The 27,059-nt window shown below is 48.4% G+C and overlaps 1 protein-coding gene across 5 annotated transcripts in view; it reads left to right on the plus strand.

Annotated features, from left to right (window-relative positions):
• Positions 1-27,059, plus strand: part of LOC120978749 (plasma membrane calcium-transporting ATPase 2) — a 216,189-nt gene that overhangs the window by 138,365 nt on the left and 50,765 nt on the right. For 3 of the 5 annotated variants that reach the window (XM_040407072.1, XM_040407068.1, XM_040407070.1), the window contains exons 2-7: positions 646-843; positions 3,555-3,812; positions 3,898-4,023; positions 6,167-6,292; positions 6,535-6,567; positions 13,689-13,784. In XM_040407072.1, coding sequence (XP_040263006.1) covers positions 646-843; positions 3,555-3,812; positions 3,898-4,023; positions 6,167-6,292; positions 6,535-6,567; positions 13,689-13,784 — 837 coding nt within the window. The remainder of the gene's footprint in view (positions 1-645; positions 844-3,554; positions 3,813-3,897; positions 4,024-6,166; positions 6,293-6,534; positions 6,568-13,688; positions 13,785-27,059) is intronic. The other 2 variants (XM_040407069.1, XM_040407071.1) reach the window with 1 other exon arrangement.

A 27,059-nucleotide genomic window follows, 5' to 3' on the forward strand; every position in this document is an offset into this window, starting at 1 on the left:
GATGTCCATATTTCTGTTCCACAAAAAAAAAAAAGAACATGTCCTATTATTGTCCGCATTATGGACAGGGATAGGACTGTTCTATTAGGGGCAGCTCTTCCGTTCTGCAAAATACGGAATGCACATGGACGTCATCCGTATTTTTAGCGGACCGCAAAATACATGCGGTCGTGTGCATGAGCCCCTATAGTGATGAGGTCAGTTACGTGGTTCTTTAGTAGTGCAGACACAACATATGACCTCAGTGTGCGGGTCGACACGTGTTGTCGGTTGGCATGTGCTGCCCATATGTGTCACTTTCATGAAGCTTTTCATTGGAGGCTCCAAACTTGTGGGTCTATTCACACGTCCGCAATTCTGTTCCGCGGACCCAATCATTTCTATGAGGCCGCACGATGTGCTGCCCGAATCCGGAAATGTGGACCCGCACTTCCGGGTCTGCAATTCCGTTCCCAAAAAAAAATAGAACATGTCTTATTCATGTTTGCAATTGCTGGCGTATTCTATTATAGTGCCGGGAGAACGCACATCGTCGGTGTTTTGTGGATCCGTGGATGTGTGAATGGACCCTTACTCTGAATCCAGCATGTCCTCTTACTGCCTCAGCTCTCGGAGGGGACTCCACTGATTATCGTCTCTCCTCAGGACTCCCGGGCACAATAGAAGATCTAGAGAAAAGGGGACAAGTATTTGGAAAAAACTTTATACCTCCAAAGAAGCCAAAAACTTTCTTACAGCTCGTCTGGGAAGCTCTGCAGGACGTCACGCTGATCATCCTGGAAATCGCAGCCATTATATCTCTAGGGCTGTCATTCTACCAACCACCTGGAGGAGACATTGAAGGTGGGTGAAGATCACAGCTGTGGGGTCATCCATGTGGGAGCAATAAAGGGGAAGGGTGAGGCTTATAGGGGCAGGAGGCCAGAGACGTCAGGACACAGGAAGCACATTCCATATGGGATATGACGAGTAACAGTACACGGTGGGAACATATGTGATATTACATGTGTGACATTACACAAGTGTCTGACATGTGACAGTACACGGTGGGAACAGATGTGATATTACATGTGTGACATTACACAAGTGTCTGACATGTGACAGTACACGGTGGGAACAGATGTGATATTACATGTGTGACATTACACAAGTGTCTGACATGTGACAGTACACGGTGGGAACAGATGTGATATTACATGTGTGACATTACACAAGTGTCTATGACCTGTGACAGTACACGGTAGGAACATATGTGATATTACATGTGTGACATTACACAAGTGTCTGACATGTGACAGTACACGGTGGGAACAGATGTGATATTACATGTGTGACATTACACAAGTGTCTATGACCTGTGACAGTACACGGTGGGAACATATGTGATATTACATGTGTGACATTACACAAGTGTCTGACATGTGACAGTACACGGTAGGAACATATGTGATATTACATGTGTGACGTTACACAAGTGTCTGACATGTGACAGTACACGGTAGGAACATATGTGATATTACATGTGTGACATTACACAAGTGTCTATGACATGTGACAGTACACGGTGGGAACATATGTGATATTACATGTGTGACATTACACAAGTGTGTATGACATGTGACAGTACACGGTGGGAACAGATGTGATATTACATGTGTGACATTACACAAGTGTCTATGACATGTGACAGTACACGGTGGGAACAGATGTGATATTACATGTGTGACATTACACAAGTGTCTATGACATGTGACAGTACACGGTGGGAACATATGTGATATTACATGTGTGACATTACACAAGTGTGTATGACATGTGACAGTACACGGTGGGAACAGATGTGATATTACATGTGTGACATTACACAAGTGTCTATGACATGTGACAGTACACGGTGGGAACAGATGTGATATTACATGTGTGACATTACACAAGTGTCTGACATGTGACAGTACACGTTAGGAACATATGTGATATTACATGTGTGACATTACACAAGTGTCTGACATGTGACAGTACACGGTGGGAACATATGTGATATTACATGTGTGACATTACACAAGTGTCTATGACATGTGACAGTACACGGTGGGAACAGATGTGATATTACATGTGTGACATTACACAAGTGTCTATGACCTGTGACAGTACACGGTGGGAACAGATGTGATATTACATGTGTGACATTACACAAGTGTCTATGACATGTGACAGTACACGGTGGGAACATATGTGATATTACATGTGTGACATTACACAAGTGTCTATGACCTGTGACAGTACACGGTGGGAACATATGTGATATTACATGTGTGACATTACACAAGTGTCTGACATGTGACAGTACACGGTGGGAACATATGTGATATTACATGTGTGACATTACACAAGTGTCTATGACCTGTGACAGTACACGGTGGGAACATATGTGATATTACATGTGTGACATTACACAAGTGTCTGACATGTGACAGTACACGGTGGGAACAGATGTGATATTACATGTGTGACATTACACAAGTGTGTATGACATGTGACAGTACACGGTGGGAACATATGTGATATTACATGTGTGACATTACACAAGTGTCTATGACATGTGACAGTACACGGTGGGAACATATGTGATATTACATGTGTGACATTACACAAGTGTCTATGACATGTGACAGTACACGGTGGGAACATATGTGATATTACATGTGTGACATTACACAAGTGTCTGACATGTGACAGTACACGGTGGGAACATATGTGATATTACATGTGTGACTTTACACAAGTGTCTGACATGTGACAGTACACGGTAGGAACATATGTGATATTACATGTGTGACATTACACAAGTGTCTATGACATGTGACAGTACACGGTGGGAACAGATGTGATATTACATGTGTGACATTACACAAGTGTCTATGACATGTGACAGTACACGGTGGGAACATATGTGATATTACATGTGTGACTTTACACAAGTGTCTGACATGTGACAGTACACGGTAGGAACATATGTGATATTACATGTGTGACATTACACAAGTGTCTATGACATGTGACAGTACACGGTGGGAACAGATGTGATATTACATGTGTGACATTACACAAGTGTCTGACATGTGACAGTACACGGTAGGAACATATGTGATATTACATGTGTGACTTTACACAAGTGTCTGACATGTGACAGTACACGGTGGGAACATATGTGATATTACATGTGTGACATTACACAAGTGTCTATGACCTGTGACAGTACACGGTTGGAGCTTCTGTGTCACGTGTGACATTACACTGAGGAGTTTGCAGTACTTGTGTGATGTTACACAGGAGCATCTGTATTACGCGTGTGATATTACACCCCCCTGTAGTGAAAGACCTAGGATAATAATGCAGCTTTATAATGGAGGCATTTGGAAGACTGTATTGATACAGCTACAAAGGTCAGACATGACCGTAGATCCCAGGATGGAGGTCTCTGGGCAGTTTCTGGTGGTAGCCATGAGCCTTCTCTGGCCATGCAGCTGATCACCTTCTTGTTGTGGTTCTTACAGGTTGTGGTGGATCTGCAGGCGGGGCGGAAGATGAGGGCGAGTCGGAAGCAGGGTGGATTGAAGGAGCCGCCATTCTTCTTTCAGTTGTCTGTGTTGTGTTTGTCACTGCCTTCAATGACTGGAGCAAAGAAAAGCAGTTCCGAGGCCTCCAGAGCCGCATCGAGCAGGAGCAGAAGTTCACGGTGGTGCGGGGAGCTCAGGTCATTCAGATCCCTGTGGCTGAACTTGTGGTTGGGGACATCGCACAAGTGAAATACGGTGTGTATCATAGCTGCTGCTGATCTGGTAAGTGGACTGGAAGGCTAACCATTCATTGACCTTCACCTGCTTCCTCTCTGCCCAGGGGACCTGCTGCCAGCGGATGGCATCTTTATTCAGGGAAATGATCTGAAAATTGATGAAAGTTCTCTAACCGGAGAGTCTGACCAGGTCCGCAAATCCGTGGATAAAGATCCGATGCTGTTGTCAGGTAGTACACCGTAAAGAGGTGAAAACACTCATCCATATAAAGGGAGGTCGTGAAATTTGTAAGACCAGGGCTATAGATGGCCTCCGCTCTCCTCACTGAGGGTAAGACCAGGGCTATAGATGGCCTCCTCTCTCCTCACTGAGCGTAAGACCAGAGCTATAGATGGCCTCCTCTCTCCTCACGGAGTGTAAAACCAGAGGTATAGATGGCCTTCTCTCTACTCACTGAGGGTAAGACCAGGGCTATAGATGGCCTCCTCTCTCCTCACTGAGGGTAAGACCAGAGGTATAGATGGCCTTCTCTCTACTCACTGAGGGTAAGACCAGAGCTATAGATGGCCTCCTCTCTCCTCACGGAGTGTAAAACCAGAGGTATAGATGGCCTTCTCTCTACTCACTGAGGGTAAGACCAGGGCTATAGATGGCCTCCTCTCTCCTCACTGAGGGTAAGACCAGAGCTATAGATGGCCTCCTCTCTCCTCACTGAGGATAAGACCAGAGCTATAGATGGCCTCCTCTCTACTCACTGGGGGTAAGACCAGAGCTATAGATGGCCTCCTCTCTCCTCACTGAGGGTAAGACCAGAGCTATAGATGGCCTCCGCTCTTCTCACTGAGGGTAAGACCAGAGCTATAGATGGCCTCCTCTCTACTCACTGAGGGTAAGACCAGAGCTATAGATGGCCTCCTCTCTCCTCACTGAGGATAAGACCAGGGCTATAGATTGCCTCCTCTCTCCTCACTGGGGGTAAGACCAGAGCTATAGATGGCCTCCTCTCTACTCACTGAGGGTAAGACCAGAGCTATAGATGGCCTCCTCTCTCCTCACTGAGGATAAGACCAGAGCTATAGATGGCCTCCTCTCTACTCACTGGGGGTAAGACCAGAGCTATAGATGGCCTCCTCTCTCCTCACTGAGGGTAAGACCAGAGCTATAGATGGCCTCCGCTCTCCTCACTGAGGGTAAGACCAGAGCTATAGATTGCCTCCTCTCTCCTCACTGGGGGTAAGACCAGAGCTATAGATGGCCTCCTCTCTCCTCACTGAGGATAAGACCAGGGCTATAGATTGCCTCCTCTCTCCTCACTGGGGGTAAGACCAGAGCTATAGATGGCCTCCTCTCTCCTCACTGAGGGTAAGACCAGAGCTATAGATGGCCTCCGCTCTCCTCACTGAGGGTAAGACCAGAGCTATAGATTGCCTCCTCTCTCCTCACTGGGGGTAAGACCAGAGCTATAGATGGCCTCCTCTCTCCTCACTGAGGATAAGACCAGGGCTATAGATTGCCTCCTCTCTCCTCACTGGGGGTAAGACCAGAGCTATAGATGGCCTCCTCTCTACTCACTGAGGGTAAGACCAGAGCTATAGATGGCCTCCTCTCTACTCACTGAGGGTAAGACCAGAGCTATAGATGGCCTCCGCTCTCCTCACGGAGTGTAAGACCAGAGCTATAGATGGCCTCCGCTCTCCTCACGGAGTGTAAGACAAGAGCTATAGATGGCCTCCTCTCTACTCACTGAGGGTAAGACCAGAGCTATAGATGGCCTCCGCTCTCCTCACGGAGTGTACACCTGAGCTTTGATTTTAAAGCTTCTCATTCATCCAGATCCAGGTAGATATCAGTAGTCATGTCAAAGTAACTGGACTTCTTGCATTTTCCCTTGAAGATTTTTTGCTAGTCATCTGACTGGCTTTTTTAAGGTAGAATGACTTGTACAAGAAATGTCAGACATTAAATACTGGTGACTCATGCTTCAGTCAGCATAATCAACACGAATGTGGTTCTAATTGTGCAAAGTCAAGGAAGTCAGATCACCACCAAAGGGTCAAAAGCTAGTAATGTAACCAGGCGTTGAAGGACCTGGTGTGTGCAGCCTCCACCTCTGACCCCTGTGATAAGTAATTGGGTTATTGATATGGTTAATAAAAATCAACTTTTTAAAATATATTTCTTTTTGAGGTCTTAGTGGAATCCGGGTCTTTTTGTAGATGTCGTTAATTATGTGTCTTCCTCTGATCATGCAATTGAGAAGTTTTTGGAAAATAGTTGATTTCTTATTGCAAAGTAGTTGGCTGGTTCAGTCTGACTGAGCCCTCAGAGCATAGAGGCTTCTGTGGGGTATGATGCACTTTGCTTTTCTGCAGGCACCCATGTGATGGAGGGATCTGGGAGAATGCTCGTCACTGCTGTGGGGGTCAACTCTCAGACGGGAATCATATTCACCTTATTAGGAGCGAGTGAAACAGAGTATGAGAAGAAGGACAAGAAAGGTAAGTGCCCCCCCCCCCCATCCTGTTGGTCTTGGCGCTCCAGGATCCAGCACTGAGCATCATGACATTCCTGACCTTATGTGTTTCTCATTTATGTTCTGATGGAGGAGATGAGGGTGGCCAGGTGGCTTAGTGTGTACTTGTGCCGCCATGATCACCGCATCGGATGTGTGAGCTGCTCCGGTCTCATTGCTTCACGTTTAACATCTTATTCCTGTTTTGTTTTCATCGTCATCACACAGGTGTGAAAAAGGAGGATGAAGCCAAACCACCAGGTAGCGTAAGACATGTAGATGTAGACTGTACCACCAAGGTATATAGTATCCCGTGGTCATAGAGGCTGGTCTGCCAGTGTTTGTAGAATGGGACAGTTGTCAGACTCCCCCATATCACTAACTGAGGGGCGAGAAGTGAATGACCTGCCATTCAGATATTGTCCTCCATAGCCACTCTGGACTGTGGTTATCAAGACATCCATATGTCAATGAGTCCATGCATGGCCGGCTGAAGCTCTGCAGTTCTGTTTCTGCTTCTAACGCAGCTTGTAGGAGAATTCTTTCCATCTATTGTCTTTTAAATGAAACTTGAAGTTCATGTGGCTCAATGTAGTCCTATGGACTGTGACATGATGTGTGTTCGATGCCCAGACTTACTGTGGCATCTCTGTATAGTCTTCCTAGTGGCAGAATATGTGACATTTGGGCCACATAGCAGAGGGATAGGTAAATAGTTTATAGAGACGGACCCATCTATTCCAATCTATAACCTTACTGCAGAGGGAGACAGACCTCCCATGAGGTAGTCACCAGTTACCTTCTCGGCTCTACATCTGGCACATAGAATAAATACATGGATGATCACTGCATCTCCAGAAATCTGGAGCACATAACTCATCATATTCTTATACTCCAGACCAAATCATCAAAGCTCCTCTAGTACAGAGCCCCATAATTTCACTGTTTTTACAGTAAAGAACCCCCATCTATGGCTGATGTATAGTCTTGTGTACACGCAGTCTTACCCTTCGGGCCTCGATGCGCTTAGCTGGCTGATTCAACAAGGGAGGAAAAAGAAGAAGGCAGGACACTTTGCCATGGGCCGCAAAGGCCTAGAGAATAAGGCACCTCTTCCAGAGACCAATTCCCTAGCACTTATCAAATGGAGAATCAAGAAAAAGGGAGGGAAAGTAGGGGGATCTCAAGGTTCAAAGGGTTCGGACGAGATATAGAGAATATGAAAAGAACAAAATTAATAAACGTGAGGAAAAGGTATCTTTAAAATAGAAGGGACATTGCCAACTGTGAATTTATAGACTAAGATTTAGGAAAACCCCCAAAATTATATGAACCAAAAATAAGTGTTATATAGGAAGATCAAACACCTGTTTGAAAAGTAAGGTTTTCAGTGCACGTCTGAATGAGAGAAGACTGGGAATCATTTTCAGGGCCAGAGGTAGGTGGTTCCAAAATCTGGCCCCTTGAGCCGAAAAGGATCTACCTCCACGTCTGATCTTGTTAACTTGCGGGATGTTAAAATTCGCAGAGTTACTAGACCTCAATGTCCTCAACGGGGCGTACCTGGTGAATTTACATCGCAGGTACCAGGGCCCCACACCATGGAATACCCTATGCATGAAGCATCCAATCTTGAACATCACCCGTTGTTGGACGGGGAGCCAGTGCAAGGCATTAAGAGAGGGAGTGATATGCTCGCGGCGGGCAGCACCCATTAGTAGCCTTGCTGCGGCATTCTGCACAAGTTGAAGTCTATGCAAGTTCTTCTTAGGGAGTCCCATGTACAAGGCATTACAATAGTCCAACCGACTGCTGATCGCTGCTCCGACCAAGGCTTTCCTGAGAGGGGATTCGATGTATTTTAAGATCCTCCTCAGAAGTTTCAGCTGGTAGTGGCAGGTACTCACCACCTGATTTATCTGAGGAGCCAGGGTTAATCTGGAGTCCAAGACCACTCCCAAGTAGCTGACCTGGGTGGCTGTCTCAGGGACAAGTCCAAAAGACAATGGCCATTGGGGTGCTGAGGGTGTCATTTTCTGGTCACTGAATGTAATACATTCAGTTTTGGTGCCATTAGGCTTTAGATAATTGGAACTCATCCAGTGATCTATCTCCAAGAGACATCCGGCCAGATCGACTTGATCAACTGTTCCTTTGGCAAGCCTAAAGTACAGTTGTGTATCATCCGCATAAACATGAAACTGAAGATTGTGGCTTCTGATGATGTCGGCGAATGGTCTCAGATAGATGTTGAACAAGACTGGAGATAGTGCCGAGCCTTGTGGTACTCCACAGGACAGTGGGAGATCGGCTGAGTGAAATACCCCCAGCTTCACTCGTTGTACCCTGTCCTGGAGAAATGAGACCATCCATGCCAAGGTCTTTCCATCTAATCCGGCTACCACTTTCAACCGGTTCAGTAACACTTGATGGTCAATAGTGTCAAAAGCGGATGATAGGTCCAGAAGGACTAGGACCATAGAGTCGTTCTGGTCTAATGCCATCAGTAGATCGTCCTGGAGATTGACCAGAGCGGTCTCAGTACCCCTTCCGGCTCGGAATCCTGACTGGAAGTCGCCAAGAATGTGATTGGCCTCGAGATATCCCCTGTAGTTGTGCAACAACCTCCCTCTCGCCTATCTTTGCAGCGAACGGCAGTCCCGAAATCGGTCTAAGGTTACTCAGATCGGTCACAAATAGCACCGGTTTCTTAGGCAGGGGTGTTACCACTGCCTGCTTCAGAATAGCCGGCACCTGACCGCTGGAAAAGGAACTATTTATAATGTCTCGAATGTATGGTGCCATTGCAACCGCGGCGGACTTCACCACAGCCGCCGGGCATGGGTCTAGAGGCGAGGAGGAGGATCTGAGAGCTCCAATGATTTCAATCGTTCTCTCCTCAGAGATGGGCTGAAATTCTGTGAGGGAATAGGGTAGGGTTGAGAGTGAAGAAGAAAGTGTCTTGTCCGTCCTATAAACCGTTGGGATATTGTCCCTAAGTTTCTGGATTTTTTCAGCAAAGTAGTCGGCCATTTGCTGGCACAGTGCTTGAGAGTGCTCCGTCGTTGCAATCTTACATCTAGGATTGGCTAGTTCCTTAGCCACTTTGATGACACCTTCTTTCTATGATGGCTATGGCTATGATGACACCTTCTTTCCTGGGGACAGAGGATGTCCTCTGCTCCTGATCACTGGTCCATTAGAGAGACCTTTGTCCAGTCCATTCATGTGTTTAAAAGAGAAAAATGCAGAGAAGGTGCTCGGGATCAGGACTGGCAACCCAACACAGGAACAAGGAAAAAACGTAGGTCCATCCGGTGCTGTGTAAAAGCAGAATACGTCATGGGCTCAGAACATATGAAAAGTATAAACACTCTCCGGCTCCATGTTTGCGGCAGACATGGCCTTACTGACAGCAGAGCAGGTGTAACGTGATAGATGATGCAGTATGGGGTGGACGTGGTCTTATTGACAGCAGAGCAGGTGTAACATGATAGATGATGTAGTATGGGGTGGATGTGGCCTTACTCACAGCAGAGCAGGTATAACATGATAGATGATATAGTATGGGGTGGACGTGGCCTTACTGACAGCAGAGCAGGTCTAATGTGATAGATGATGTAGTATGGGGTGGACGTGGCCTTACTGACAGCAGAGCAGGTCTAATGTGATAGATGATGTAGTATGGGGTGGACGTGGCCTTACTGACAGCAGAGCAGGTATAATGTGATAGATCAGGGATGGGAAAACTCGGCCCTCCAGCTGTTTGTAAAACTACAAATCCCATCAATCCCAGTCTGCCTACAGCAGGGCATGATGGGATTTGTATTTTTAAAAAAGCTGGAGGGCCGAGTTTGCCCATCCCTGTGATAGATGATGTAGTATGGGGTGGACGTGGCCTTACTGACAGCAGAGCAGGTATAACATGATAGATGATGTAGTATGGGGGGACGTGGCTTTACTGACAGCAGAGCAGGTATAACATGATAGATGATATAGTATGGGGTGGACGTGGCCTTACGGACAGCAGAGCAGGTATAACATGATAGATAAAATAGTATGGGGTGGACGTGGCTTTACTGACAGCAGAGCAGGTATAACATGATAGATGATGTAGTATGGGGTGGACGTGGCCTTACTGACAGCAGAGCAGGTATAACATGATAGATGATATAGTATGGGGTGGACGTGGCCTTACTGACAGCAGAGCAGGTATAACATGATAGATTATGTATTATGGGGTGGACGTGGCCTTACTGACAGCAGAGCAGGTATAACGTGATAGATGATGTATCATGGAGTGGACTTGGCCTTACTGACAGCAGTAAGGCCACGTCCACCCCATACTACATCATTTATCATGTTATACCTTCTCTGCCTACAGTAAGGCCATGTCAACCCCATACTACATCATCTATTACGTTATACCTGCTCTGCTGTCAGTAAAGCCACGTCCACCCCATACTACATCAACTATCATGTTATACCTGCTCTGCTGTCAGTAAGGCCACGTCCACCCCATACTATGTCATCTATCATGTTATACCTGCTCTGCTGTCAGTAAGGCCACGTCCACCCCATACTACATCAACTATCATGTTATACCTGCTCTGCTGTCAGTAAGGCCACGTCCACCCCATACTACATCAACTATCATGTTATACCTGCTCTGCTGTCAGTAAGGCCATGTCAACCCCATACTACATCATCTATTACGTTATACCTGCTCTGCTGTCAGTAAGGCCACGTCCACCCCATACTACATCAACTATCATGTTATACCTGCTCTGCTGTCAGTAAAGCCACGTCCACCCCATACTATATCATCTATCATGTTATACCTGCTCTGCTGTCAGTAAGGCCACGTCCACCCCATACTATGTCATCTATCATGTTATACCTGCTCTGCTGTCAGTAAGGCCACGTCCACCCCATACTACATCAACTATCATGTTATACCTGCTCTGCTGTCAGTAGGGCAACGTCTGCCCCAAACATGGACGCCGGAGAGTTTTCATACTTTTTCATATGTTCTGAGCCCATGACGTATTCTGCTTTTACTGAGCGCCGGATGGACTTACGTTTTTTCCATTCATATACAGTGGATTTAAAAAGTCTACACACCCCTGTTAAAATGTTAGGTTTCTGTGATCTAAAAAAATGAGACGAAGATAAATAATTTCAGAACCTTTTCCCCCTTTAATGTGACCTATAAACTGTACAACTCAATGGAAAAACAAACTGAAATCTTTTAGGTGAAGGGAAGAAAACAAAAAACACTAAAATAATGTGGTTGCATAAGTGTGCACACCCTTAAACGAATACTTTGTTGAAGCACCTTTTGATGTTATTCCAGCACTCAGTCTTTTTGGGTATGAGTCTATCAGCATGGCACATTTTGACTTGGCAAGATTTGCCCACTCTTCTTTGCAATAACACTCCAAATCTGTCAGATTGTGAGGGCATCTCCTGGGCACAGCCCTCTTCACATCACCCCACAGACTGTGAGGGCATCTCCTGGGCACAGCCCTCTTCACATCACCCCACAGATTGCGAGGGCATCTCCTGGGCACGGCCCTCTTCACATCACCCCACAGATTGTGAGGGCATCTCCTGGGCACGGCCCTCTTCAGATCACCCCACAGATTGTCAATCGGATTCAGGTCTGGGCTCTGGCTGGGCCATTCCAAAGCTTTCATTTTCTTCTGGTGAAGCCATTCCTTGGTTGATTTGGATGTCTGCTTTGGGTCGTTGTCATGCCTAAAGATGAAGTTCCTCTTCATGTTCAGCTTTCTGGCAGAAGCCGGAAGGTTTTGGGCCAATATTGACTGGTATTTGGAGCCGTTCAGAATTCCCTCCAGCTTAACTAAGGCCCCAGTTCGAGCTGAAGGAGAACAGCCCCTTGGCATGATGCTGCCCCCACCAGGTTTCACTGTGGGGATGGGCTTCTTCTGGTGATGGGCAGTGTTGTTTTTGGGCCAAACATATCTTTTGGAATTATGGCCAAAAAGTTCCACCATGGTTTCATCAGACCAGAACACCTTTTCCCACTTGCTTTCGGGAGACTTCAGATGTGTTTTTGCAGAATGTTGCCTGGCTTGGATGTTTTCCTTGGTAAGAAGAGGCTTCCGTCTTGCCACTCTACCCCATAGCCCAGACATATGAAGAATACGGGAGATTGTTGTCACATGGACCACACAGCCAGGACTTGCCAGATATTCCTGCAGCTCCTGTAATGTTGCTGTCGGCCTCTTGGTCGCCTCCCAGACCAGTTTTCTTCTCATCTTTTCATCAGTTTTGGAGGGACGTCCAGTTCTTGGTGATGTCACTGTTGTGCCATATTTCCTCCACTTGATGATGACGGTCTCCACTGTGTTCCATGGTAGATCTAATGCCTTGGGCATTCTTTTGTCCCCTTCTCCTGACTGATACCTTCTAACAATGAGACCCCTCTGATGCTTCGGAAGTTCTCTGTGGACCGTGGCTTCTGCTGTGGGATGCGACCAAGAACATTTCAGGAAAGACCAACTAGAGCAGCGGAGCTTTATCTGGGGTTAATCAGAGGCCCTTTACATGATGGCCGGTGTATGCTGACTCCGATCTAACAGGATTCTGGATGTGATTGCTTCATTCTGGACACAGCGACATCCCCAGTTATAGGAGGGTGTGCACACTTATGCAACCACATTATTATTTTTTTTATTTTTTTTTCCTCCACCTAAAAGATTTCAGTTTATTTTTCCATTGAGTTGTAAAGTTTATAGGTCACATTAAAGGGGGAAAAAGTTCTGAAATTATTTATCTTTGTCTCATTTTTTTACAGCACAGAAACCTGACATTTTAACAGGGGCGTGTAGACTTTTTATATCTAATGTATGTGTTCACTTTTGTCAGATTTTCCCTAAGACTAAAGAAACCCAAATTTGATGACCCATCATGTGCTGTAATTCACCCCTGGCGTGCTGCAGCTGGTTCCCCTTGTCCACAGGTGCCCAGTTCCGTGCAGAACGCTCCATGTCTGCAGCCATGTTCTTGAAGGCTTCTGTGGATGCATCCCACAATGTCATTTGCCTTGGCAGCAGCTTCCTGGCACTGGTTACTAAAGTCCCATTTCCATTCCAGCCAAGTCTCCCCGATTTTTCAGCGCAGCGTTACCCAGTGCTTTACTGTTTAGCGCAGAATTGTAGAACTTGGGATGGACTGCTGACGAGAAAGGTCAGTGCTGGCCACTGAGTCCATGTAAGCCTGGTCGAGGACGTAGCAGCTGACCTACCCCTGGATGTCCCACTGACTCTCACACCTCGTGTCTTCACTGTTTTTTTTACTGCATTTTTGTTCTTTTAGTTATTTTCATTCTCTTTGTTTCTTTAAATTTATCACAGTCGGCTCCACCCATCCACCCTGTCACCTTCCTGCAGCTTCAGATGGTGCCGCAGGGGCAAACGCCACTGATAATTCCAATGCCAACTTAGTGAATGGTATGTCAACCCACAGCATTTCCCATGATGCATTGCTCTCATGTCTGTAGGAAGCCATTGTCTTCCCTTTGATATTGTACATGCCAATGGTGAAGTCTGGGAGTGAGGAGCTGGTGGTGGTCTCAGTGGTGCCCCCTCTTTTTATATAGTCAGAGGGTATTACATCTGAACTAAGACTTCATGTATACCAACAGCCTATGGGGGCAGCACTGAGGGGACACTGCACATGATGGAGGTTGCACTGCTCACGATCTCAGGGCTACACAAGGACAGCAATAGGTCACAGTGAGAGACTGAGATCTGCAGCCAAGCAATGCATGGAGTGGTCGCGTCGCTCCCTCGGACAGAAGGCGGCCGCGTCTCTCCCTCAGACAGAAGGCGGCAGCATCGCTCCCTCAGACAGAAGGCGGCCACGTCGCTCCCTCAGACAGAAGGCGGCCGAGTCGCACCCTCAGACAGAAGGCGGCAGCGTCGCTCCCTCAGACAGAAGGCGGCAGCGTCGCTCCCTCAGACAGAAGGCGGCAGCGTCGCTCCCTCAGACAGAAGGCGGCAGCGTCGCTCCCTCAGACAGAAGGCGGCAGCGTCGCTCCCTCAGACAGAAGGCGGCCGCGTCGCTCCCTCAGTCAGAAGGCGGCAGCGTCGCTCCCTCAGACAGAAGGCGGCAGCGTCGCTCCCTCAGACAGAAGGCGGCAGCGTCGCTCCCTCAGACAGAAGGCGGCCGCGTCGCTCCCTCAGACAGAAGGCGGCCGCGTCGCTCCCTCAGACAGAAGGCGGCCGCGTCGCTCCCTCAGACAGAAGGAGGCAGCGTCGCACCCTCAGACAGAAGGCGGCAGCGTCGCTCCCTCAGACAGAAGGCGGCAGCGTCGCTCCCTCAGACAGAAGGCGGCCGCGTCGCTCCCTCAGACAGAAGGCGGCAGCGTCGCTCCCTCAGACAGAAGGCGGCAGCGTCGCTCCCTCAGACAGAAGGCGGCAGCGTCGCTCCCTCAGACAGAAGGCGGCCGCGTCGCTCCCTCAGACAGAAGGCGGCCGCGTCGCTCCCTCAGACAGAAGGCGGCCGCGTCGCTCCCTCAGACAGAAGGAGGCAGCGTCGCACCCTCAGACAGAAGGCGGCAGCGTCGCTCCCTCAGACAGAAGGCGGCCGCGTCGCTCCCTCAGACAGAAGGCGGCCTAGTCGCACCCTCAGACAGAAGGCGGCAGCGTCGCTCCCTCAGACAGAAGGCGGCCTAGTCGCACCCTCAGACAGAAGGCGGCCGCGTCGCTCCCTCAGACAGAAGGCGGCCGCGTCGCTCCCTCAGACAGAAGGCGGCAGCGTCGCTCCCTCAGACAGAAGGCGGCAGCGTCGCTCCCTCAGACAGAAGGCGGCCTAGTCGCACCCTCAGACAGAAGGCGGCAGCGTCGCTCCCTCAGACAGAAGGCGGCCGAGTCGCTCCCTCAGACAGAAGGCGGCCGCGTCGCTCCCTCAGACAGAAGGCGGCAGCGTCGCTCCCTCAGACAGAAGGCGGCAGCGTCGCTCCCTCAGACAGAAGGCGGCCTAGTCGCACCCTCAGACAGAAGGCGGCCTAGTCGCTCCCTCAGACAGAAGGCGGCCGAGTCGCTCCCTCAGACAGAAGGCGGCCGAGTCGCTCCCTCAGACAGAAGGCGGCCGAGTCGCTCCCTCAGACAGAAGGCGGCCGAGTCGCACCCTCAGACAGAAGGCGGCAGCGTCGCTCCCTCAGACAGAAGGAGGCCGCGTCGCTCCCTCAGTCAGAAGGCGGCAGCGTCGCTCCCTCAGACAGAAGGAGGCAGCGTCGCTCCCTCAGACAGAAGGCGGCCGAGTCGCTCCCTCAGACAGAAGGCGGCCGAGTCGCTCCCTCAGACAGAAGACGGCCGCGTCGCTCCCTCAGACAGAAGGCGGCCGCGTCGCTCCCTCAGACAGAAGGCGGCCGCGTCGCTCCCTCAGACAGAAGGCGGCCTAGTCGCACCCTCAGACAGAAGGCGGCCGAGTCGCACCCTCAGACAGAAGGCGGCCGCGTCGCTCCCTCAGACAGAAGGCGGCCGAGTCGCTCCCTCAGACAGAAGGCGGCCTAGTCGCTCCCTCAGACAGAAGACGGCCGCGTCGCTCCCTCAGACAGAAGGCGGCAGCGTCGCTCCCTCAGACAGAAGGCGGCCGCGTCGCTCCCTCAGACAGAAGGCGGCCGCGTCGCTCCCTCAGACAGAAGGCGGCAGCGTCGCTCCCTCAGACAGAAGGCGGCAGCGTCGCTCCCTCAGACAGAAGGCGGCCGCGTCGCTCCCTCAGACAGAAGGAGGCAGCGTCGCACCCTCAGACAGAAGGCGGCCGCGTCGCTCCCTCAGACAGAAGGAGGCAGCGTCGCACCCTCAGACAGAAGGCGGCCGAGTCGCACCCTCAGACAGAAGGCGGCCGAGTCGCTCCCTCAGACAGAAGGCGGCCGCGTCGCTCCCTCAGACAGAAGGCGGCCGCGTCGCTCCCTCAGACAGAAGGCGGCCGCGTCGCTCCCTCAGACAGAAGGCGGCCTAGTCGCTCCCTCAGACAGAAGGCGGCCGAGTCGCTCCCTCAGACAGAAGGCGGCCGAGTCGCTCCCTCAGACAGAAGGCGGCCGAGTCGCACCCTCAGACAGAAGGCGGCCGAGTCGCTCCCTCAGACAGAAGGCGGCCGAGTCGCTCCCTCAGACAGAAGGCGGCCTAGTCGCTCCCTCAGACAGAAGGCGGCCGAGTCGCTCCCTCAGACAGAAGGCGGCCGAGTCGCTCCCTCAGACAGAAGGCGGCCGAGTCGCTCCCTCAGACAGAAGGCGGCCGCGTCGCTCCCTCAGACAGAAGGAGGCAGCGTCGCACCCTCAGACAGAAGGCGGCCGAGTCGCTCCCTCAGACAGAAGGCGGCCGAGTCGCACCCTCAGACAGAAGGCGGCCGAGTCGCTCCCTCAGACAGAAGGCGGCCGAGTCGCTCCCTCAGACAGAAGGCGGCCGCGTCGCTCCCTCAGACAGAAGGCGGCCGAGTCGCACCCTCAGACAGAAGGCGGCCGCGTCGCACCCTCAGACAGAAGGCGGCCTAGTCGCTCCCTCAGACAGAAGGCGGCCGAGTCGCTCCCTCAGACAGAAGGCGGCCGCGTCGCTCCCTCAGACAGAAGGCGGCCGCGTCGCTCCCTCAGACAGAAGGCGGCCGAGTCGCTCCCTCAGACAGAAGGCGGCCTAGTCGCTCCCTCAGACAGAAGACGGCCGCGTCGCTCCCTCAGACAGAAGGCGGCAGCGTCGCTCCCTCAGACAGAAGGCGGCCGCGTCGCTCCCTCAGACAGAAGGCGGCCGCGTCGCTCCCTCAGACAGAAGGCGGCCGCGTCGCTCCCTCAGACAGAAGGCGGCAGCGTCGCTCCCTCAGACAGAAGGCGGCAGCGTCGCTCCCTCAGACAGAAGGCGGCCGCGTCGCTCCCTCAGACAGAAGGAGGCAGCGTCGCACCCTCAGACAGAAGGCGGCCGAGTCGCACCCTCAGACAGAAGGCGGCCGCGTCGCTCCCTCAGACAGGAGGCGGCCGCGTCGCTCCCTCAGACAGGAGGCGGCCGAGTCGCTCCCTCAGACAGAAGGCGGCCGCGTCGCTCCCTCAGACAGAAGGCGGCAGCGTCGCTCCCTCAGACAGAAGGCGGCCGCGTCGCTCCCTCAGACAGAAGGCGGCAGCGTCGCTCCCTCAGACAGAAGGCGGCAGCGTCGCTCCCTCAGACAGAAGGCGGCCTAGTCGCACCCTCAGACAGAAGGCGGCCGAGTCGCACCCTCAGACAGAAGGCGGCCGCGTCGCTCCCTCAGACAGAAGGCGGCCTAGTCGCTCCCTCAGACAGAAGGCGGCCGAGTCGCTCCCTCAGACAGAAGGCGGCCGCGTCGCTCCCTCAGACAGAAGGCGGCCGCGTCGCTCCCTCAGACAGAAGGCGGCCGCGTCGCTCCCTCAGACAGAAGGCGGCCTAGTCGCTCCCTCAGACAGAAGGCGGCCGAGTCGCTCCCTCAGACAGAAGGCGGCCGAGTCGCTCCCTCAGACAGAAGGCGGCCTAGTCGCACCCTCAGACAGAAGGCGGCCGAGTCGCTCCCTCAGACAGAAGGCGGCCGAGTCGCTCCCTCAGACAGAAGGCGGCCTAGTCGCTCCCTCAGACAGAAGGCGGCCGAGTCGCTCCCTCAGACAGAAGGCGGCCGAGTCGCTCCCTCAGACAGAAGGCGGCCGAGTCGCTCCCTCAGACAGAAGGCGGCCGCGTCGCTCCCTCAGACAGAAGGAGGCAGCGTCGCACCCTCAGACAGAAGGCGGCCGAGTCGCTCCCTCAGACAGAAGGCGGCCGAGTCGCACCCTCAGACAGAAGGCGGCCGAGTCGCACCCTCAGACAGAAGGCGGCCGAGTCGCTCCCTCAGACAGAAGGCGGCCGAGTCGCTCCCTCAGACAGAAGGCGGCCGCGTCGCTCCCTCAGACAGAAGGCGGCCGAGTCGCACCCTCAGACAGAAGGCGGCCGCGTCGCACCCTCAGACAGAAGGCGGCCTAGTCGCCCCCTCAGACAGAAGGCGGCCGAGTCGCTCCCTCAGACAGAAGGCGGCCGCGTCGCTCCCTCAGACAGAAGGCGGCCGCGTCGCTCCCTCAGACAGAAGGCGGCCGAGTCGCACCCTCAGACAGAAGGCGGCCGAGTCGCTCCCTCAGACAGAAGGCGGCCGAGTCGCACCCTCAGACAGAAGGTGGCCGAGTCGCACCCTCAGACAGAAGAAGGCAGCGTCGCACCCTCAGACAGAAGGCGGCCGAGTCGCACCCTCAGACAGAAGGCGGCCGAGTCCCTCCCTCAGACAGAAGGCGGCCGAGTCGCTCCCTAGTGCAATACCGCCCAAAACGATCTATTCCTTACCAGACAGTGTTTTACAAGCCAGGCACAACACCGGAACTAGAGCTAGCGGATACCCGGCCTCCTGTGCTCAACACCAGACACGTCCATCGGAGGCTTGAAATGTATAAAAGAGGAGACGAGACATGGACACAGAGAAGAATCGCGCTGCACCAGGAGCTTCTGATAAAAGATTTTTATTAAAACCAATAAATAAAACAAAAAATAGACATGCTACACGTTTCATCAGCGGTCCGCCGTCTTCATCAGGCTGCCTCACCACGGTAGGTACAAGATATACAGTATATACACAACGGTGACCCGGAAGTGAATGGTACATAACTTTTTGGGACTTCTCTCTATATATTCTACATGACACTCCAGACTGCTGCCTGTTCCCATTCGCCTCCTCTCTGGATTTTTGGGACTTCTCCCTGTATATTCTACATGACACTCCAGACTGCTGCCTGTTCCCGTTGCCCTCCCCTCTGACTTTTTGGGACTTCTCCCTGTATATTCTACATGACACTCCAGACTGCTGCCTGTTCCTGTTCCCCTCCTCTCTGACTTTTTGGGACTTCTCCCTGTATTTTCTACATCACACTCCTGACTGCTGCCTGTTCCCATTCGCCTCCTCTCTGACTTTTTGGGACTTCTCCCTGTATATTCTACATGACACTCCAGACTGCTGCCTGTTCCCGTTCCCCTCCTCTCTGACTTTTTGGGACTTCTCTCTATATATTCTACATGACACTCCAGACTGCTGCCTGTTCCCGTTCCCCTCCTCTCTGACTTTTTGGGACTTCTCCCTGTATATTCTACATCACACTCCAGACTGCTGCCTGTTCCCGTTGCCCTCCTCTCTGACTTTTTGGGACTTCTCCCTGTATATTCTACATGACACTCCAGAATGCTGCCTGTTCCCGTTCCCCTCCTCTCTGACTTTTTGGGACTTCTCCCTGTATATTCTACATGACACTCCAGACTGCTGCCTGTTCCCGTTCCCCTGCTCTCTGACTTTTTGGGACTTCTCCCTGTATATTCTACATCACACTCCAGACTGCTGCCTGTTCCCGTTCCCCTCCTCTCTGACTTTTTGGGACTTCTCTCTGTATTTTCTACATGACACTCCCGACTGCTGCCTGTTCCCATTCGCCTCCTCTCTGACTTTTTGGGACTTCTCCCTGTATATTCTACATGACACTCCAGACTGCTGCCTGTTCCCGTTCCCCTCCTCTCTGACTTTTTGGGACTTCTCTCTGTATTTTCTACATGACACTCCCGACTGCTGCCTGTTCCCATTCGCCTCCTCTCTGACTTTTTGGGACTTCTCCCTGTATATTCTACATGACACTCCAGACTGCTGCCTGTTCCCGTTCCCCTCCTCTCTGACTTTTTGGGACTTCTCCCTGTATATTCTACATGACACTCCTGACTGCTGCCTGTTCCCGTTCCCCTCCTCTCTGACTTTTTGGGACTTCTCTCTGTATATTCTACATGACACTCCAGACTGCTGCCTGTTCCCGTTCCCCTCCTCTCTGACTTTTTGGGACTTCTCCCTGTATATTCTACATGACACTCCAGAATGCTGCCTGTTCCCGTTCCCCTCCTCTCTGACTTTTTGGGACTTCTCCCTGTATATTCTACATGACACTCCAGACTGCTGCCTGTTCCTGTTCCCCTCCTCTCTGACTTTTTGGGACTTCTTCCTGTATTTTCTACATGACACTCCCGACTGCTGCCTGTTCCCATTCGCCTCCTCTCTGACTTTTTGGGACTTCTCTCTGTATATTCTACATGACACTCCAGAATGCTGCCTGTTCCTGTTCCCCTCCTCTCTGACTTTTTGGGACTTCTCCCTGTATATTCTACATGACACTCCAGACTGCTGCCTGTTCCCGTTCCCCTCCTCTCTGACTTTTTGGGACTTCTCCCTGTATTTTCTACATCACACTCCTGACTGCTGCCTGTTCCCGTTCCCCTCCTCTCTGACTTTTTGGGACTTCTCTCTGTATATTCTACATGACACTCCAGACTGCTGCCTGTTCCCGTTCCCCTCCTCTCTGACTTTTTGGGACTTCTCCCTGTATATTCTACATGACACTCCAGACTGCTGCCTGTTCCCGTTCCCCTCCTCTCTGACTTTTTGGGACTTCTCCCTGTATATTCTACATGACACTCCAGACTGCTGCCTGTTCCTGTTCCCCTCCTCTCTGACTTTTTGGGACTTCTCCCTGTATATTCTACATGACACTCCAGACTGCTGCCTGTTCCCGTTCCCCTCCTCTCTGACTTTTTGGGACTTCTCCCTGTATATTCTACATCACACTCCAGACTGCTGCCTGTTCCCATTCGCCTCCTCTCTGACTTTTTGGGACTTCTCTCTGTATTTTCTACATCACACTCCAGACTGCTGCCTGTTCCCGTTCCCCTCCCCTCTGACTTTTTGGGACTTCTCTCTGTATTTTCTACATGACACTCCATACTGCTGCCTGTTCCCGTTCCCCTCCTGTCTGACTTTTTGGGACTTCTCCCTGTATATTCTACATCACACTCCAGACTGCTGCCTGTTCCCGTTCCCCTCCTCTCTGACTTTTTGGGACTTCTCCCTGTATTTTCTACATCACACTCCTGACTGCTGCCTGTTCCCGTTCCCCTCCTCTCTGACTTTTTGGGACTTCTCTCTGTATATTCTACATGACACTCCAGACTGCTGCCTGTTCCCGTTCCCCTCCTCTCTGACTTTTTGGGACTTCTCCCTGTATATTCTACATGACACTCCAGACTGCTGCCTGTTCCCGTTCCCCTCCTCTCTGACTTTTTGGGACTTCTCCCTGTATATTCTACATGACACTCCAGACTGCTGCCTGTTCCCGTTCCCATCCTCTCTGACTTTTTGGGACTTCTCCCTGTATATTCTACATGACACTCCAGACTGCTGCCTGTTCCCGTTCCCCTCCTCTCTGACTTTTTGGGACTTCTCTCTGTATTTTCTACATGACACTCCAGACTGCTGCCTGTTCCCGTTCCCCTCCTCTCTGACTTTTTGGGACTTCTCCCTGTATATTCTACATGACACTCCAGACTGCTGCCTGTTCCTGTTACCCTCCTCTCTGACTTTTTGGGACTTCTCTCTGTATTTTCTACATCACACTCCAGACTGCTGCCTGTTCCCGTTCCCCTCCTCTCTGACTTTTTGGGACTTCTCCCTGTATTTTCTACATGACACTCCAGACTGCTGCCTGTTCCCGTTCCCCTCCTCTCTGACTTTTTGGGACTTCTCCCTGTATATTCTACATGACACTCCAGAATGCTGCCTGTTCCCGTTCCCCTCCTCTCTGACTTTTTGGGACTTCTCCCTGTATATTCTACATCACACTCCAGACTGCTGCCTGTTCCTGTTCCCCTCCTCTCTGACTTTTTGGGACTTCTCCCTGTATTTTCTACATGACACTCCAGACTGCTGCCTGTTCCTGTTCCCCTCCTCTCTGACTTTTTGGGACTTCTCCCTGTATATTCTACATCACACTCCTGACTGCTGCCTGTTCCCGTTCCCCTCCTCTCTGACTTTTTGGGACTTCTCTCTGTATTTTCTACATGACACTCCAGACTGCTGCCTGTTCCCGTTCCCCTCCTCTCTGACTTTTTGGGACTTCTCCCTGTATATTCTACATGACACTCCAGAATGCTGCCTGTTCCCGTTCCCCTCCTCTCTGACTTTTTGGGACTTCTCTCTGTATTTTCTACATGACACTCCAGACTGCTGCCTGTTCCCGTTCCCCTCCTCTCTGACTTTTTGGGACTTCTCCCTGTATATTCTACATGACACTCCAGACTGCTGCCTGTTCCCGTTCCCCTCCTCTCTGACTTTTTGGGACTTCTCCCTGTATATTCTACATGACACTCCAGACTGCTGCCTGTTCCTGTTCCCCTCCTCTCTGACTTTTTGGGACTACTCCCTGTATATTCTAGTTGTGCACATTAATGTTTTCCTGTCACTTAGTTACACTTGTGATGTCACTTCCTGTTTCCCCGATACTTATATTTCGCCCCAGCTTGTTTTAAACATTTATTTGTAGTGCAGGCTTCCTAATGCTGGCATAAGTTTTTGTTTCTTTTATCTACTTTTCTTGCATTTTGCATTTATCAGTTTTCATACACTTTACAACCAGTTATGTACCATTCACTTCCGGGTCACCGTTGTGTATATACTGTAAATCTTGTACCTACCTGATGAAACGCGCAGTATGTCTAATTTTAGTTTTATTGGTTGTAATAAACACCTTTCATCAGAAGCTCCTGGTGCAGCGCAACAGTGATTTCATGGATCTTTAAACTTCGTTATGTCACACCCTTCCTCAGTTGGGTCATGAATGCTTAGAGAAATGATGTCACAGAAGCTCAAGCCGCTGATGTCATGTCACCAGTAGTGATGTCATAGAAGCTCAGGGCGATGATGTCATGTCACCAGTAGTGATGTCATAGAAGCTCAGGGTGATGATGTCATGTCATCAGTAGTGATGTCATAGAAGTTCAGGGCGATGATGTCATGTCACCAGTAGTGATGTCATAGAAGCTCAGGGCGATGATGTCATGTCACCAGTAGTGATGTCATAGAAGCTCAGGGTGATGATGTCATGTCATCAGTAGTGATGTCATAGAAGCTCAGGCCGCTGATGTCATGTCACCAGTAGTGATGTCATAGAAGCTCAGGCCGCTGATGTCATGTCACCAGTAGTGATGTCATAGAAGCTCAGGCCGCTGATGTCATGTCACCAGTAGTGATGTCATAGAAGCTCAGGCCGCTGATGTCATGTCACCAGTAGTGATGTCACAGAAGCTCAGGCCGCTGATGTCATGTCACCAGTAGTGATGTCACAGAAGCTAAACGGGGTGATGAGATATCGATACATACATGCTGTATATATAAATATATATATATTATATAGAGTTCAGTATATACTGCACTTATAGTTATATTCATACAGTACATATAGAGTTCAGTATAGACTGCACGTATAGTTATATTCATACAGTACATATAGAGTCCGGTATAGACTGCACTTATAGTTATATTCATACAGTACATATAGAGTCCGGTATAGACTGCACTTATAGTTATATTCATACAGTACATGTAGAGTCCGGTATAGACTGCACATATAGTTATATTCATACAGTACATATAGAGTTCAGTATAGACTGCACATACAGTTATATTCATACAGTACATATAGAGTTCAGTATAGACTGCACTTATAGTTATATTCATACAGTACATATAGAGTTCGGTATAGACTGCACTTATAGTTATATTCATACAGTACATATAGAGTCCGGTATAGACTGCACTTATAGTTATATTCATACAGTACATATAGAGTCCGGTATAGACTGCACTTATAGTTATATTCATACAGTACATATAGAGTTCAGTATAGACTGCACTTATAGTTATATTCATACAGTACATAGAGAGTTCAGTATAGACTGCACATATAGTTATATTCATACAGTACATATAGAGTTCAGTATAGACTGCACTTATAGTTATATTCATACAGTACATATAGAGTCCGGTATAGACTGCACTTATAGTTATATTCATACAGTACATATAGAGTCCGGTATAGACTGCACTTATAGTTATATTCATACAGTACATATAGAGTTCAGTATAGACTGCACTTATAGTTATATTCATACAGTACATATAGAGTTCAGTATAGACTGCACTTATAGTTATATTCATACAGTACATATAGAGTCCGGTATAGACTGCACATATAGTTATATTCATACAGTGCATATAGAGTTCAGTATAGACTGCACTTATAGTTATATTCATACAGTACACACAGAGTCCGGTATAGACTGCATTTATAGTTATATTCATACAGTACATATAGAGTTCAGTATAGACTGCACTTATAGTTATATTCATACAGTACATATAGAGTCCGGTATAGACTGCACTTATAGTTATATTCATACAGTACATATAGAGTTCAGTATAGACTGCACTTATAGTTATATTCATACAGTACATATAGAGTTCAGTATAGACTGCACTTATAGTTATATTCATACAGTACATATAGAGTCCGGTATAGACTGCACTTATAGTTATATTCATACAGTACATATAGAGTTCAGTATAGACTGCACTTATAGTTATATTCATACAGTACATATAGAGTCCGGTATAGACTGCACTTATAGTTATATTCATACAGTACATATAGAGTTCAGTATAGACTGCACTTATAGTTATATTCATACAGTACATATAGAGTTCAGTATAGACTGCACTTATAGTTATATTCATACAGTACATATAGAGTCCGGTATAGACTGCACTTATAGTTATATTCATACAGTACATATAGAGTCCGGTATAGACTGCACTTATAGTTATATTCATACAGTACATATAGAGTTCGGTATAGACTGCACTTATAGTTATATTCATACAGTACATATAGAGTCCGGTATAGACTGCACTTATAGTTATATTCATACAGTACATATAGAGTCCGGTATAGACTGCACTTATAGTTATATTCATACAGTACATATAGAGTTCGGTATAGACTGCACATATAGTTATATTCATACAGTACATATAGAGTTCGGTATAGACTGCACTTATAGTTATATTCATACAGTACATATAGAGTTCAGTATAGACTGCACTTATAGTTATATTCATACAGTACATATAGATTTCAGTATAGACTGCACTTATATTCATACAGTACATGTAGAGTCCGGTATATACTGCACTTATAGTTATATTCATACAGTACATGTAGAGTCCGGTATAGACTGCACTTATAGTTATATTCATACAGTACATATAGAGTCCGGTATAGACTGCACTTATAGTTATATTCATACAGTACATATAGAGTCCGGTATAGACTGCACTTTTAGTTATATTCATACAGTACATATAGAGTCCGGTATAGACTGCACTTTTAGTTATATTCATACAGTACATATAGAGTCCGGTATAGACTGCACTTATAGTTATATTCATACAGTACATATAGAGTCCGGTATAGACTGCACTTATAGTTATATTCATACAGTACATATAGAGTTCAGTATATACTGCACTTATAGTTATATTCATACAGTACATATAGAGTTCAGTATAGACTGCACTTATAGTTATATTCATACAGTACATATAGAGTCCGGTATAGACTGCACTTATAGTTATATTCATACAGTACATATAGAGTCCGGTATATACTGCACTTATAGTTATATTCATACAGTACATATAGAGTTCAGTATAGACTGCACTTATAGTTATATTCATACAGTACATATAGAGTCCGGTATAGACTGCACTTATAGTTATATTCATACAGTACATATAGAGTTCAGTATAGACTGCACTTATAGTTATATTCATACAGTACATATAGAGTTCGGTATAGACTGCACATACAGTTATATTCATACAGTACATATAGAGTCCGGTATAGACTGCACTTATAGTTATATTCATACAGTACATATAGAGTTCGGTATAGACTGCACTTATAGTTATATTCATACAGTACATATAGAGTCCGGTATAGACTGCACTTATAGTTATATTCATACAGTACATATAGAGTTCAGTATAGACTGCACTTATAGTTATATTCATACAGTACATATAGATTTCAGTATAGACTGCACTTATATTCATACAGTACATATAGAGTCCGGTATAGACTGCACATATAGTTATATTCATACAGTACATATAGAGTCCGGTATAGACTGCACTTATAGTTATATTCATACAGTACATATAGAGTCCGGTATAGACTGCACTTATAGTTATATTCATACAGTACATATAGAGTCCGGTATAGACTGCACTTATAGTTATATTCATACAGTACATATAGAGTTCAGTATAGACTGCACTTATAGTTATATTCATACAGTACATATAGAGTCTGGTATAGACTGCACTTATAGTTATATTCATACAGTACATATAGAGTTCGGTATAGACTGCACTTATAGTTATATTCATACAGTACATATAGAGTCCGGTATAGACTGCACTTATAGTTATATTCATACAGTACATATAGAGTTCAGTATAGACTGCACTTATAGTTATATTCATACAGTACATATAGAGTCCGGTATAGACTGCACTTATAGTTATATTCATACAGTACATATAGAGTCCGGTATATACTGCACTTATAGTTATATTCATACAGTACATATAGAGTCCGGTATAGACTGCACATATAGTTATATTCATACAGTACATATAGAGTCCGGTATAGACTGCACTTATAGTTATATTCATACAGTACATATAGAGTCCGGTATAGACTGCACTTATAGTTATATTCATACAGTACATATAGAGTTCAGTATAGACTGCACTTATAGTTATATTCATACAGTACATATAGAGTC

This window comes from Bufo bufo, chromosome 9, assembly GCF_905171765.1.
Source record: "Bufo bufo chromosome 9, aBufBuf1.1, whole genome shotgun sequence".
In the NCBI taxonomy this organism is placed as follows: domain Eukaryota; kingdom Metazoa; phylum Chordata; class Amphibia; order Anura; family Bufonidae; genus Bufo; species Bufo bufo.